The 14,737-nt window shown below is 47.4% G+C and overlaps 5 protein-coding genes across 5 annotated transcripts; 3 read left to right on the forward strand and 2 right to left on the reverse strand.

The window, feature by feature from the left end:
- Positions 1-289: 289 nt before the first annotated feature.
- FPOAC1_003108 (uncharacterized protein) lies at positions 290-2,279 on the forward strand (the record flags this gene model as incomplete). The annotated part of the gene is made up of 3 exons (XM_044847680.1): positions 290-1,100; positions 1,156-2,080; positions 2,141-2,279. The coding sequence occupies 3 exons, from the start codon at positions 290-292 to the stop codon at positions 2,277-2,279; spliced, it is 1,875 nt and encodes a 624-aa protein (XP_044713596.1).
- Positions 2,280-2,453: 174 nt separating this feature from the next.
- FPOAC1_003109 (uncharacterized protein) lies at positions 2,454-3,447 on the reverse strand (the record flags this gene model as incomplete). Its single annotated transcript, XM_044847681.1, has 3 exons — positions 2,454-2,568; positions 2,619-3,135; positions 3,195-3,447. The coding sequence occupies 3 exons, from the start codon at positions 3,445-3,447 to the stop codon at positions 2,454-2,456; spliced, it is 885 nt and encodes a 294-aa protein (XP_044713597.1).
- Positions 3,448-4,436: 989 nt separating this feature from the next.
- Positions 4,437-5,414, forward strand: LXR4 (L-xylo-3-hexulose reductase; the record flags this gene model as incomplete). Its single annotated transcript, XM_044847682.1, has 2 exons — positions 4,437-4,497; positions 4,561-5,414. 2 exons carry the CDS (start codon positions 4,437-4,439, stop codon positions 5,412-5,414), a joined length of 915 nt encoding a protein of 304 aa, XP_044713598.1.
- Positions 5,415-7,853: 2,439 nt separating this feature from the next.
- FPOAC1_003111 (uncharacterized protein) lies at positions 7,854-9,754 on the forward strand (the record flags this gene model as incomplete). Its single annotated transcript, XM_044847683.1, has 4 exons — positions 7,854-8,056; positions 8,110-8,271; positions 8,322-9,196; positions 9,273-9,754. The coding sequence occupies 4 exons, from the start codon at positions 7,854-7,856 to the stop codon at positions 9,752-9,754; spliced, it is 1,722 nt and encodes a 573-aa protein (XP_044713599.1).
- Positions 9,755-10,192: 438 nt separating this feature from the next.
- FPOAC1_003112 (uncharacterized protein) lies at positions 10,193-13,063 on the reverse strand (the record flags this gene model as incomplete). The annotated part of the gene is made up of 1 exon (XM_044847684.1): positions 10,193-13,063. The coding sequence occupies one exon, from the start codon at positions 13,061-13,063 to the stop codon at positions 10,193-10,195; it is 2,871 nt and encodes a 956-aa protein (XP_044713600.1).
- Between the last annotated feature and the right edge of the window lie 1,674 nt (positions 13,064-14,737).

Here is a 14,737-nt window from a genome sequence, read left to right on the forward strand (position 1 = left end):
GGTGGTCTGTCCTTGAACTTGGGATTCTTTGTTCACATTAGCTGACTCGAGTTGTGGACATAACGCAACATTCCGAAATACAAAGTCTGACCATTCCCAGCGGTGCTTCTGTCCAGAATAACTCTAAGTATTGTTTGATATTTCTCTGAGTTGTCCTGAATATCCTTAAACACCCTGCATCCAGTACACAATAACCGGTCTCGACTGTTTCTTGCATCTCAGTTGATCGGTCAGCCCCCGACTTGAAAATCCAGACAACCACATCCAGCCAGCGCAGAATCCACAAACCATGGAGGAATACGAAGCCAACCGTAAGGCTCGTCTTGAGCATGACAAAGAATGGTGGGGGAATAGCCACTTTGAACCTGGAAAAGAAGACCCAGATCGCCAACACATATACGCTCACAACCCTCCAATCTCTAACGAGGAGTTTCAGGAGACATGGAAGACATACAATGAATCGATCCAAAACCCCGAGACAGGGGTGCATGATTCCCTATCAGACCACTTGCGGCCCAGCACTCCTCCCACAGAGAAAGCCATGAGGCAGCTGCGAGGTCTGAAGAAACAGGGCGTGAACATCACAGAAGAGTTGGCCAAGGAGGTTATCAGTCACTACACGACAAACAGCGGGATGGTCGCCGCCTTGACAGAGTGGTCTCAAGACGAAACAAGCATCCCTGTCGAACACGCCAACGAATTGCAGAAAGGGACGAACCGATTGATGCTCGAAATGGCCAAGCAGATGCGTGACTTACAATTCGAGTTGGACCAAACAAAGACATCTCTCCAAATTGCCGAAGAAGACGCCCAAAAGTTGGCAGCATTTCATGAAACAGCTTTCCAAAAGGTAAATAACCGCAGGGTAGCGTGGATCAGAAACAAGGGTATCTATGATGGACTCTCAGGGAACGATGAACGGGCAGGTGCACGTCTCCAAGTCCTCCTGAACGAAACAACCGACCACTGGAATGAAATCCACCTCATGTACGACACAGCAGAGTGTCTACCTAGGATAGAAACTCCAGAGCAGGGGGGTGATGCTGGTGATATGGGTCTACCGAGCGCATTTGAGCAGAGAGGAAGGGAATTGAGAGACAGTAAGTGATATCGTATCCCATGTAGGCGAGGAAACTGTATTGACCCGTTCGACAGAAGGAAACCAGATCGAAAAACTCAAGAGAGAGCTCCAGGAAAAGGAACAGGTCGTCGAGAACCTCAAACTCAAACGTGACAAGTCCTCTTTCTTGTCTTCCTTCGAAGTGTCGAGAGAAAATACCCCAGAGAATAGCCGAGTGCCTTCAGTGACTTCAATGGCACCGTCTGTTAATTCGATTCAGATGGAAGAAGAGATGAAGAGACTCAAACAAGAGAACTCCGACCTCCAACAAAAGTTGGCAGACACTTTCAAGCAGAATGAGAGCAAACTCCAGGAAGCCTCCGAAGAGACTAGAAATCTCAGAGCCGAGGTGCAAACGCAGAAGGAAGACATCAAACAGTTCAATAACAGGATCCTTGTGAAGGATAGAGAGTTCACAAAGCATTTCAACAATATCAGGCAAGAGGGCAATCTTTACCGGAACCGCCTGAAATTATTTGAGGTTGCCCGATTCAGGACGGCTGACAGCTTGATCGCGGCAATTGGAAAGGATGATACGCCCTCCTATATCAAGCAGAAGATCGGCCTCAGGGACTGGGTCAACTACCTCAACATACTTTCCTTCATCCAGACCAGCGCCTACCTTCAGCTTGCTCTCATAGAAGGCGCGGAAAGAGTGGCCGAACGTATCTTGGTTGATTTACAAAACTGGGCCAAGTTATGTCACAAGGATTTTGAAACGATGTACCCAAGTGTCAACATTCAAATCGGAACCTCGATTCGCATCCTTGATGCCGTAAAGATGCTCTTGACTACAAAAGAAGAAACGGACGTAAAAGTTGCCCTAGACACTATCAAAGATGGAGTCAATATCTTCGGACAATATGACCGTGGGTTGGCCTTTTCCCAACTTCACAATCTTGCTCAAGGTATCTTGAAGAAGTCTGGCGATGGAGGCGACACCAAATGGTACATGAAAAGGTTACGCATCAGTTTCCCTGGACATAATCGCTTGGTGGGGATAGCAGTAACTCCCTCTAGGACTCAATTCAAGGCCACTTTGGAAGAGAAGTTATATCAGAAAGGACAAAAGGAAGAGGTTTATGAAAGACGAGGATTAACGTCAGGACGAAGGTTAGGACAAAGATCAGCACGAAGGTCAGGACGAAGGTCAGGATAAAGGTCAAATATGATTTCATACATGTGTGGAGTTTTGTTTTCTTTTTTTCATTTCTCATATTACCTTGGGTACACACTTTGGTGTCATACGTTTAGTCCATTGCAATAGTACAATTCGAGTCTTGATATCATCTATTTAGGACGTATATATGGTCTTTGGGTCTCATTACCTTATTCAAGGAGCACTGTAACCACCGTCGATAACAAAATTGGCACCAGTGGCATACGTGGAAGCATCTGATGCCAGGAATAGATATGCACCTTGAAGCTCATGGGGCTCACCTTCACGACTATCTTCTCGTTAGCACTGCAGACGACACAATAAAGACAACAAACTTACCCCACCGGGATCTTATCTTTCCACATGTCTTTGGTCTCTTGGTCCACAAAGTTGGAGATCTCAGTAATGATATAGCCAGGAGAGATGGCATTGGCACGAGCAAACCGAGCCCATTCAACAGCCAAACTTTTGATGAGGTGAATAACACCTGCTTTGGCGGCATTGTAAGCAGCTTGGAGTTGCGGGATATTCACGATACCTCCGCTCATGGAAGCGGTAGCAATGAAACTGCCTGATGTGTAGTTACTCAGAGGTTGGCCGTTGAGGTCAGTACCCTCAAGTTTCTGACGACGCCAGTGCTTTGCTGCAGCCTTTGCGCAGTAGTAGGTGCCATCCAGATTGGTCTGAACAACATCGCGATAATGGTCGATAGGGCCATCTACCATAGGACCTTTGGTCCAAGGAATACCGGCATTGGCAACGAAAATATCTAGTCGGCCATTGAGATCTTTGACTGATTGGTCAACGGCCTGCTCAACGGCTTGAGCGTCTCGCATGTCAACTTGATACGCCTTGACTGAGAGATTTTTGGTCAGCAAGGAACACACTACAACTTGATTTCGGTGGTATAGCTACCGGTGACATTGTACTTGTCGGCAAGCTCTTTAGCACGCTCCTGGGCCTTGTTGCTGGTACGATACCAAATAGCAATGTTGGCACCAGTCTCGGCATATGCCTCAGCAATAGAGAAGCCAATACCAGCAGCGGCGCCAGTGACAATTGCGGTCTTGCCTGAGAGAGAGAACCGCTTGAGAATAGAACCGCCATCAACTACACGGTTATTATCATGGACGAAGTTGCCTCCGTTGAGAGGGTGAAGATCAGGCATGGTGAAGATTATTTTATTGAACTGAGAACGGCGGGAAAACTTAAGCGAACATGAACTTGAAATGGCTCAATTCATGAGTTTTATACCCAGAATGAACAGACAGATGTCTCGTCAACTTCTCCCCACTGGCTCCGCCCCTTGGCCATTCGCTCTCAACTGCTTATCTATATATCTGTGTTAATACGTCCATTGATAGAGAATTCATCTTCCGTTTTGGGTAGTTCCGCCAGTATTGACACAGCAGCCATGCCCGCTTGTTTCGCGAGATGATCTGGCATGTCTCCATCGTGAAATGGCCGGAATTGCCCAAACGAGACAACAGAAAGAGAAGCAGAGTAGCGGTCGAAGCGATTAACGGGAACAACGGGTAGCTAGACATGTAAGTTGTATGGAATGAGAAAGGTTTAGTGGAGAAACTTGTTCAGCTGTCTGGTGAGCAGCTTGTTAGTCTCATTAGATTGAGTCTCTAATTGGTTAGGGCCCCTGTCGTAGATGGATATATGTAGAAAATGGACCAAAGAGGGCCACTTCATAAAGTTCAACTGGGTAATTAACAACTCCCCAGCGCTCGATGTTACCCCGCATCGATTCCCCTCGGGGTATCAAGAGCTCCTCATGATGTTCTTGTCAAGGAAGGCTCATCTGTTAAGATATGCACTTTGTAAAAGTGGTAGGGACTGTGGGGTCTTGCCTGCTCATGAGCAACCTGCCAAGAAAGTTCTTGTGCTCAGGGAAGGAGCATTTTTCTTCATACTTACTACCTGGTTAGTTGTAAACCCGTTCATACCTTCTCCTGGAATTTAGCGGTCGACGTCATCATCTGCCCCCACCATCATGATACGGCTCTAGGTAGGTAAGTTAGTGGGGAGCTCGCCCCCAAACGTAGGTAGCTTCCTGTCAAGTCAACGTATCAAGCACCCTTCTTCTTTGTCAATTCCTTCTTCAAATCGTTATCACCACAAGCCTGTAGTCCCTCAAGCCTTTCCATCATGGCTAGTACTCATCGACCCTACGACTTAAAACTTGGGATAGTGACTGGAGGTTCACGAGGTTTGTAGTCGCCTCTATTTAATACAAGATCTCCCATTTCATGACCTTCTAACTGTGTTCAAGGTATTGGTGCAGCAGTTGCTGCAAGATTGGCTGCTAAAGGATGTAACCTTCTCCTCGTCTACACTTCCGAGTCATCCACAGAACCGACAAGGAAGCTACGTAATCAGCTCTCGTCTTCACACAACATCCAATGCACTTCAGTGCAGGCCGACCTGGGTAGTCCTTCTGAGGCCGTACCTAAGATTATCGACGCCGCAAAGTCATTCCATGCTTCGTATAGCTCAAGCAAACCCTTCCAAATTGATGTTCTGATCAACAATGCTGGCGTCTCTTCTAACCAGCACATGAACGATACTAAGCAAGGGGCTATAAATGAACTCGAGTTTCACCGCGTCTACAATATCAATGTTCTGGCTCCCCTCCTCTTAACTCAAGCAGTTGCTCCCCATCTTCCTACCAACCGCAGCGGACGTATCGTAAACGTCTCTAGTGTTTCGTCGTCTATCGGGTACCAGGGCCAATCGGTCTACGCCGGAAGTAAAGCAGCTTTGGAAGCCATGACACGGACCTGGAGCCGTGAGCTGGCTACTCGTGCTACCGTTAACGCTGTTAATCCTGGACCGGCCTGGGGCGACATGTACGCAGCCGCCGGACAAACTTTCTGGGATATCAACCAGCCTTATGTTGATGTAGCTCCATTGGCTCAGTATGACGGCGAACCGGAGATCTTGGCCAAGGCAGGGTCCGACGCTGAGAGATTTGATCGGATAGTGCGTGAGTCGATGGGTGGACGAAGGCCAGGATTTACGTCTGAAATCGCTGGCACAATTGACATGCTATGTTCGGAAGAGAGTGGCTGGACGACTGGTAGCGTCATTTGTGCTAACGGTGGAATGAAAATGTCAATCTCTTAGATATTTTGTCGAGTGATGATAAAGACCCGGATAGGCGAACAAATCCAAAAAGTCACTGCAATTTCGACATGCGAACATCACGTTTCTTGTGGGGGACCAGAGTACGAATGTCGGAGTTTTTTGTCGTGTCAAACGAAACAAAGTCTGATCTCATTCTACAGTGACTATGAAAGAGATAGAACTCGAGCAAATACACACACGGATATTCTTGTCGTTGCAGCGTGGTGGTCATGACGGTTTGTGATCAGGTCGCCACTTGTTGTAATCTGCTCGTACAGTAATATGACACATGCACAATGCCGATTACCCTGAAACGGGACACCCTGTGATATTCGATAGCTCACGCCATATCATAGTCGAAAGGAGTTTCACGCCTCATGCTGTGTGATGTCGTCTACAAATGCAATATATCTGTCAGCTTGATAAAACATATCTGTCCGACCTGGTAGTGTCACATCTGGGGTAGAAGCCGATGGTACACAATATCCATGTTACAAGATGAAAGCAAAGCACTTTCAGTGTCTTTGGTTGGTCGATAAAGCGACGGGACAAACAGTAACACTATGTTTGCAAAAAAAGAAGAAAAGAAAAGAAAAGAAACTAAAAAAAACTGAGTAGAGAGATAGCACAATATTTTCTCGAGTCCCTCGAGGTCAACCCAGGACCCTGGGATAAGTGCGAGCTCGGCACTAGCTGCTGTTTGTTCTTCATCAACTCTGATTCAGATGATTCATTGCGATCGGTGTTTATGTCTGAACAACTTTCACCTCAGGGGTTGGCATTGGACTTGTGATTGTTTACATTTAGCTCTAACCTCATCCATCATCTTGGGTAGATTAAAAGCCAAGCAGTTGATATTCTCCTTTACAACATACGTATTATCATTGCTCCCTTGTAATGGCATATGAAGAGATGTGAAATCTGCAAGCCTTTGACTATTTAGCAAAGAACCTAGATAGCACACCGCCCCAGACAGTGCAGCTGAGTGCCATAAGGGGAGGAGGTATAGATGTTTGCCATAAGCTGCTCCAAGTTAATTTCTTCAGGATGATTGGCGTGGAAGAATTTATAGCATTCAATACCAAGGAGTAAACTCGATACCATTTCAGAATGTTTAGAGGCGTGAATGTTTGAACGAGACGTCGTCGGCTCGTGTTGAAGTACAGTAAGTCCGTGGCAGGTCTAAACCAAACATTGATGTAGGAATTTGGTGGTGAGAAGTAAATAAAACTTGTAGCGCCGTACAGTGTTGCGAGACTCATGAGAGATGAGGAGAGCGACAGGACAAAGAGGTCGGTTTTGAAAATTGGAGTGTCATGTGTCTGAATTTGGGTTATATTGGTAAACTCCTTGAGCAACAAACATGTGGCAGCCAGGGAGTGCTGCTTCCCAGATGAGAGGTTACATCTCAGTTGGGAGACAGAAAACCCTTGGGAAAGCCCTTGGGAAATCTTAGGAAATGCTTTAGGAAATACTTTAGGAAAATTCTAAGAAAGACCAGGTGAAGGCATGGGATGGACGCTGGGGCTTACTTTACATAGCTCCTACCACAATTAAAGGAGCTGATCTAAAGTGCATTGGTAAATTTACCAGAGGAACACATATTTCACATATCTGGTCAAGTGACTTGCTTGGCGTTTGGATGGAAATACAGTCTCAGCCTCAAACATTCGAGTGCCTACCTACCTAGGTATCTTGTATGCCGACGGGGGACTGGGCCGTGAATGCTTCTCTAAGGGTGACAGCTATTCCCGCTCTGTGGTTGTCTACAGTGATTCACTTTAACAGTTTTACATCTCTGTTCAGATGCTGTCAATCGATTTCAGGCCGTTTGCTAGAATACCTACGATTCATGTTGGCTATGATCTTGACACATGACAACGCATTACACATTACATTTTGCTTCCGTCACGCATACTTTGTTTCCGAATCGGAAACAAATGTAGCAAGCGAATGAAACGTATAAATAAATAAATAAATAAATAAATAAATAAATACATTTAGCCCCATATAGAGTCTCCAGTACGAAGTCTTTACGTTCCCTACCAACTTGTTCCAAAACGACCTGGAGGTTATCTGCATTTTTGTTCTCGACAACACTTGTGAAGTTCTGTGCCTCTACACCCCGAGGCACGAAAACGCCGTTTCAAAGCGTATACTATTCAAACCAGTAAATAAAGAGACCACCTGACTTGATCTCTTCTCAGACATCTACCATACTACCACACTCGGTCATTACCGTACTACATCGGAAGTTGTTTCTCTGATACACCAATACACTCCTTGATATCTCTCTTCACACTCATTTCTTCTTGTGCCACTTGGCACAGGATCAAGTCAACGGCAATTCTTTCAGTATATCCCCCGCTCTCTTCTTTTCCATCGTCGGAAGGCCTTGCCTCGCCCATTTTTAAACTTCTCTCGCATTATAATCTAACCATGGTGAGCCATCCCTCCCATTCGGATCCGGCGTTTCTCGCCAAACTTGCTCATCGCCAACAAATGAACTACGATGCTATGACTTTCTTTGCTGGTGCCATGGCCAGCTTTTATTTTGTCATCTGCATATCCCTTCTTCTTAGACGACTTTGTGTTGAAGTGGGCGCCTCGCGCAAACCAGGCATCACCACGGCGATCTTTAGGTGAGGCCTTGCTCTATCTTCTTGCGGATGTTTATAGATTGACAATATTACAGATACATGAGAGCTCCCGCTCTCGGAAACATCCCAGGATTGCCACCGGGAGGATATACTTTTGCTATCCTCGGGTACCTTGTCATCAATGCCGTCGTCACTTTTACGTACTTGGACAATGAGAACATGCCATTCCTTTCCAATATAGCTTCTCGGACTGGATGGTACGTGATCCGATTATGTGAATTTATCCTGCACTAACCCTTCGATACAGGATGGCTATTGCCAACATGCTTATTGTCATTCTCCTTTCTCTCAAGAATACACCCGTCGCTATTCTAATAGCCTCGTCTTATGAGCGCCTGAACATCCTCCATCGTGTTGCCGGTTATACCACCCTCATATTTGCGATGGTACACGCAAGTACCTACACTGCCGTGTTCGGGGCCCAAAACTTTCTCCAACGTTTGCTCGCAAAGGAAGAGATATTTGGCATGGTTGCGCTCGGCTCTTTCATCACACTTTCATTCGCGGGTGCTGTACTTCGGGCCTGGTGGTACGAATTATTCTACTATATCCACATCAACGTCTGGGTCCTCGCCGTTATGACGACTGGCCTCCACCAGCCAGAGCCTGGTAAGAAGGTCCTATACATCGTGTGCGTTTCTGCTGGGATCTGGGCCGTCGGTCGCATTGTCCGCTTTGGCCGTCTGGCCGCCAACAGCATAAACAACACTGTCACACTCACGCCTCTTCCCAACGGCGGGACTCGTGTAACTCTCGCAAAAGCTCCTGTTGGGTCTACATCCGGAAAACACGGCTTTCTCTGGGTCCCTGCTGTGCGCGCCCTTGAGACTCATCCATTCACTATGGTTGCAGTCGACCCCGTGGAATTTGTCATCTCAGCGTACGATGGATTTACCCAAAAGTTGCACGACTGTGCGCTTCAAAATCCCGGGATCAAACTAAAGGCATCAGTGGAAGGTCCTTACGGTATGCTGCCTGATATTAAGGGGTACGGCAAAGTAATGCTCGTAGCTGGAGGCAGCGGCGCCAGTTTTACAGTGGGTGCGGCTCTTAATATGCTCAAGAAGCTGGACAGGAGCGAAGAGGTCGTCATCGAGTTCATCTGGATGATCAGAAATCAAGGTGCGTTCTGTATCAAAAAAAAAAAAAAAAGGAAAAAAAAAATCACGGGTCTCATCATTCTAACGAACATGGACAGCATACATGTCTTGGTTTGCCCAACATCTCGAGACCCTGCACCGAGATCACCGCGTCTCTACAAGAGTCTATGTAACACGCGCTTCAGCAACCGAAAGCGCCCCCCATAGACAACCTTCCACGTCTTCCACTACGTCTTCCAGCAGTACTTTCGTCGATCATAACACAGAGAAAGATATCATCACTCAGCCTGGTACAGCTGTAATTGCTAGGTCATCGCCCGACCTCGAGAAAGATGGTATCCCATCGCCCGCATCGATCACGGCCCATCCATCCCAAGGCGACACCGTCGTTTTTTCTGGGAGGCCAGACGTTGCTTCTCTGGTCAAGGGAAGTATAGAAAGCACGCCGTCAGACAAACGTGTGCTAGTCATGGGCTGTGGGCCAAAGACACTCATGTCGGCCGTTCAAAATGCTGCTGCTGATGCTATCATGGACAACGGGGCGGGTGTCGAGTTGCATCTGGAGAAATTTGGGTGGTGATAGTCTTTTGGTCCTTTTCTTCTTCAAAAAAGCCATCATTATGTCGTTATGACTCTTTTACGACCAGATTTCATGCATATGACAGCAAAGCTGTACTACGTACGATTTGCTTGACGGCCAACGCATGGGTAAGCAGCAGATAACTTCAGTAAAGATATTAAAATTTTTATGCCATGGTGCTTCTCTGAAGCATTAACTACCATAACAGGGATTGTTATACAATATACTGTTGAGAAAGCTAAAACTAGGTATGTAAAAGTATGTACCAATGTCCCTCCGGTAATAAGGACGTGTTGGGTATATAGCATCCGAAAAACAATTCATTCGTCATTGATCCGACCCGACGCCTCCCTTTTTCGCTGTTTGAAACCAAAAGTCCCGAAACTTATCAAGTATAAAAACAAATAGGGACGAAGTTATAAAAGTCATCAACATTAATTAAAGTGGTGCGTTGTCGCGACTGTCCTCGTATTGTTGTACCGACGGTTGTGAGGAGCGACGACGAGAGCTGAGAAACTTGGCACCTATGACTCTGGTGCCTTGGGACACCTTTTCCAAGAATCTTGGGGATTTGGCCCTGGCTGTACTGTGTCGACGTGCTCGGTCCACCATTACCGTCTCCATGGGCGATGGCATCTCTTCGTCAGGCTGTCCGAGAGCATCTCGGACTGCAGGACAAGGATCTACCATTCGCTTCACGTCCCAGACGGACTGGAGGAAGATTGAGTATGACATGGAAACGGCCTGGAGGACGATGACCACAATAAAAGCCATCTTAACAGTTCCTCCGTGCTTGATGATGCCGTACATGACAAATGGGAAGAACCCTGGACCGGAGCTTCCCATGGTGATAAAGGCAGCAGCGCGTTTGGTACGTCGACCCTGGCCACGAAGACCAATAGCGAAAATAAGGGGGTATATAGGTCCCTCAAAGAAGTAGAAGAGGACAATCGGGATAACCAGAAGGTTGGGGTTGGGTGGACGAACAACCACGGGGAGAAGCGCGAAGAGGAAACACCCAGCGATGCAGGCAGTGAGAATGGTGCGAGGCCGGGGGAAACGGGAGCGGTACACAGAGAGATATGTTAGGCCTGCTGCCATAAAGCGAGATACTGTAAAAGCGGTATGCGCGATAAGTAGGTAGTCCGGTATAGAGAGACTGATGCCGGGTGGCTTGTCGGGATTAGGAATGTCGCTAGCACCTTGTGCAGCTTTCTCGCCGCTGTTGGGTTGATTGGGAAGTATGGAAATCATGAGACTGCGGAAATAAATACTGAAACACTCTTGGGAAGCAACATAAGCATATTGCGCAAGGACGGCCAAAATCAGGCTCCATGTGCGCAGTTGCAGGCCACTGCTCTTCTTTTGAGGATCCATAGGAAGATGCGTGGCAGATTGCTCCAGCTCGCGATCGCTGACTTCCGGAAGAGGCATGTAGTAAAAGAAGAGGCCAAGGGCAACACAAAGCAGCGTGATTCCCAAATAGGTCCATTGAACGTTGATGAGTGTCATGCTGGTAGCGTTGTTTTGCTCAACGATGCCTTTGAAAAAGACTTTCTGTGCCAGGAGACCACTGAGGACACTCCCAATGCCTTGAACACCCTGGGCCATGAGTACGCGGGTTTCCCCATACTCGGGAGGTCCACAGAGTATCAAAAACGCATTTGCGCCGACTTCTAGGATTGAGAGACCAAAACCAACGACAAAGTTGCTGAGCATGAATCCTGCATACGATTGGGTGACTGCCGAGGGCCAGAAAATGACGGTTCCGATGCCGTAAAAGCAAAGTCCCACGATGAAAGTAACTTTGAAGCCACCAACACTGTCGTGGCCGTTACCCTTGTGCCGTTTCGATCGGTTGTGCTCGTCGCGCCGGAGGATCCATTCGCCCACTAGCAGGGGTCCGAAAAAGTAACCACCTCCAAAGTAGACGGACGTCATGCCAAGTGTTTCGGGTGTGGTCATGTTGTCAACGGTTGCAATGACGTTGTTCAACGTATTCAATAAGCCATAGGATATACCCCATAGCAAAAACAAGATAGAGACAATCGTACAATATTTGAAAGACTCCTTCTTATTACATTTAAGCATACTCTTGGGTTTTGTCATGTTGACAAAACCAAAGTAGACGCCCTCGACAGTTCCAGTAGAAGATGTCATGGTTGTCGATGTCTGATATGTCCCGTTACTCTGAGCAGCACGTTGCACAGGACGAGTTGGGGTTGGCTCATCAAACGGCGTTGTTAGAAATTCCATAGCGCTCATGGGAGCATTAGCATTGAGTGGGGGCTGCGCGTTGGGTTGCGCGACTGGAGGTGGCTGCTGGATACTGGCGCGATGGCCTGTCGAGGGCGAATCCGAGTCATTGGGTCCCTTTGGTGCACTAGCTCTGGTTCCATCGGGATCGTAGAGCATAGATGGAAGAAGCTTGAGGACTAGAGGCTTCAGAGTTGGTACGCACGCGCACATCATTCCAACATTGACTTCGACGGCACTCCACATAAGTGATCTTGATGCGTTCCATGCAAAATCAGTTTGTCCGCCAAAGCGCGATTGGGGGTCGGAGGTCGTGCTGGTGGGTGCTGTAATGGCTTGCTGCAGGTAGTAAATCCTTACTACATCGACAACAGTAACAAAAATACCAACGGTGAATGTCAGGACCAAGATCGTCTTTTGTCGAGAAGGTAGGCGCATGCCGGTGAGGACAGGTATAGGGAGAGCGAGAATGGCCAGGTCCGTGACGATATTAACGGGGGAGGAGCAAATAAACTCGGTCAGTAAAGGGATACATTTCGCACTCGGGCGATCGTCGTATTTTACATCCCAGGCGGCTTGGGTCGGGCGGCATTGAAACACATTCATAAAAGTGAGTATAACACCGGCAATATTGACAATGGCCAGGGTCAACCAAGAAGCAAATCGAAGCACTCGTTGGGTGTGCTTAGCCAATCGCAGGTAGAATATGAGCACAGAGGTCTTGGTGGCCATCAATGCGGGATTGTATAAGATGGAGAAGACGTATTCGCAACGACGGAGGGCGGGTAATCGTTGAGGGTCGATATTTTCGTCATGTCGTCCGAGACCATTGTGAACACCGAAGCAGATGGTGAATGAGAGGAAGAAGGCGAACAGCCATGCGAGGATCATGACGCGGTCATCCCAAGTAACATTTCTAACAATAAAGGTGCGTGAGACAATTCGTGCGGCGACGAAAACTGTAGCGAGGACGAGAGTGGCCGTCGTGACCGCAAAGACGGCGGGACCACGATCGGGAATGCCTCCATTGTCGGTGGAGGCCGAGTCGGACATGTCGAGGTCGAAGTTTGAAGAGACATGGACTCGTCACTCGTCAGATGATGAGTGAGGTGTCGGTTGGCTTGAGAAAGTCGGAGCCGTTGCTACCTGGACGAGCGTGCCATGTCTTCGAGGAATTGCGACTTCCGAATATCTTGGTTCGACAAGTTGACTGTCAATGGAGGATGAGGCAATTGGAGAGGAAGGGAGATAGTCGAGTCCCGGCTAATATGGTCTGAGTAAGTTTGTTTGTGCTTGTCTCTCGTCAGATGGCGTATTGCGGTGGCGTAGTCTCGTCACTATACGAGAATTGTCGATTTGAAGATTGGAAGACAGAGCAAGTGAGGAAAAAAAACAGAACCAAGAAAGGGTGAGAGAGAGATTTAGCGAGGTTCGGTTCCAGGATCAGCGGAACAAAAAAGCAAAATCAAGACAAGCAAAAGCCAAGCAAAAGCCTCCCGACCCGTTAGATTAGTCTTTGCCTTGTATGTATAAGCAAGCAAAAAGTAAAGTAACCGTAACCCGCCCGGATGGTCGTGGTGGTGGGAAAGAAATGCGGCGCAAAAAACGGGGAGAGGTTTTCTCTTAGCGGATTTAGCGGCAGTTTTTCAGCCACCGACCGTCCATGAAAGTCCACTGTCCAGTCAAGCTCATCGCTGCAGTTCAATGCCCCGCTAGGATTCGGGCGGGAGGCTAAATAAGAGAACGCCTAATAACTTAGTACCCCCAGTGATGTGGATGCGATGGGTACTTGACTGTCAAACGGCATTCCTCCGTGGCAGTTCAGTTCTAACGGTGAGAGAAAGAGCTGAGATGAAAATTTTAGTAGAGTTTTGACTACTAATCCAAGTACCTATGTATAGGTAGGTAATGGTAGTGTCTTTTCGCCAATCACATGTCCAATTGTTAGTTACTGTAGTGTTACATGAATTACTAGATTAGTAGTAGTAATTACCAGTTCATCGGTTGAGGGTCAGGTGACTCGAATTGAGTCAGTCAGGTACCTGCCTACTGCAAAAAATCCTGGGGTTATGAGCTTAGTATGTACCTACTTATTGATTCATGACCTAAACACGACCAGGGAACGTGGCTTGCAGAGTCCAATGGCAATGAGGGGTTGAGCTTGTTATTCGTTGATTGGGTTGGGTACTGAGAAAAAACTCTTCAAAAATGATCGTTTGATAATAGCCTCAGGGTCCTACTCTGTACTCTATTACCAATAGCCTACTGTAGGTACTTTGGGCAAGCAGTTCAGCTCGGCTGAGGATTGGGTTCGGTCGCCCAAAGAGGGGAATGATGAACTAGAGTCGATGGATTATGCGCACTGGAATTGAGGGGAAGGATGCCACTGACGCGTGGTGAGTGGTTGATCGCCCACCTAGAACTGCGTAGCTTCTTTTATTGGGTGAATTGAATCGTCATCATTGTCCGTTGCAGACCAATTCCCATGGATACTACCAAGGTACCTACATAGCAGATAGTATCTACCGTCTGATTCCTTCTTTACATTATTATCCCCGTTTCGGTCCTTCGCTCCCAAGTTTTAATCCTCTTTGTTGAATGTACCACGTTACAGCCATAAACCAGACCATGCAATACAACTCACAGTAACAACAACTTACTGCCCCCAATGGCAGAGTGACAACACCCGGGCACTAATCGAAAAGCCCAACAATCTTGATAATCTCG

This window comes from Fusarium poae, chromosome 1, assembly GCF_019609905.1.
Source record: "Fusarium poae strain DAOMC 252244 chromosome 1, whole genome shotgun sequence".
Classification (NCBI taxonomy): domain Eukaryota; kingdom Fungi; phylum Ascomycota; class Sordariomycetes; order Hypocreales; family Nectriaceae; genus Fusarium; species Fusarium poae.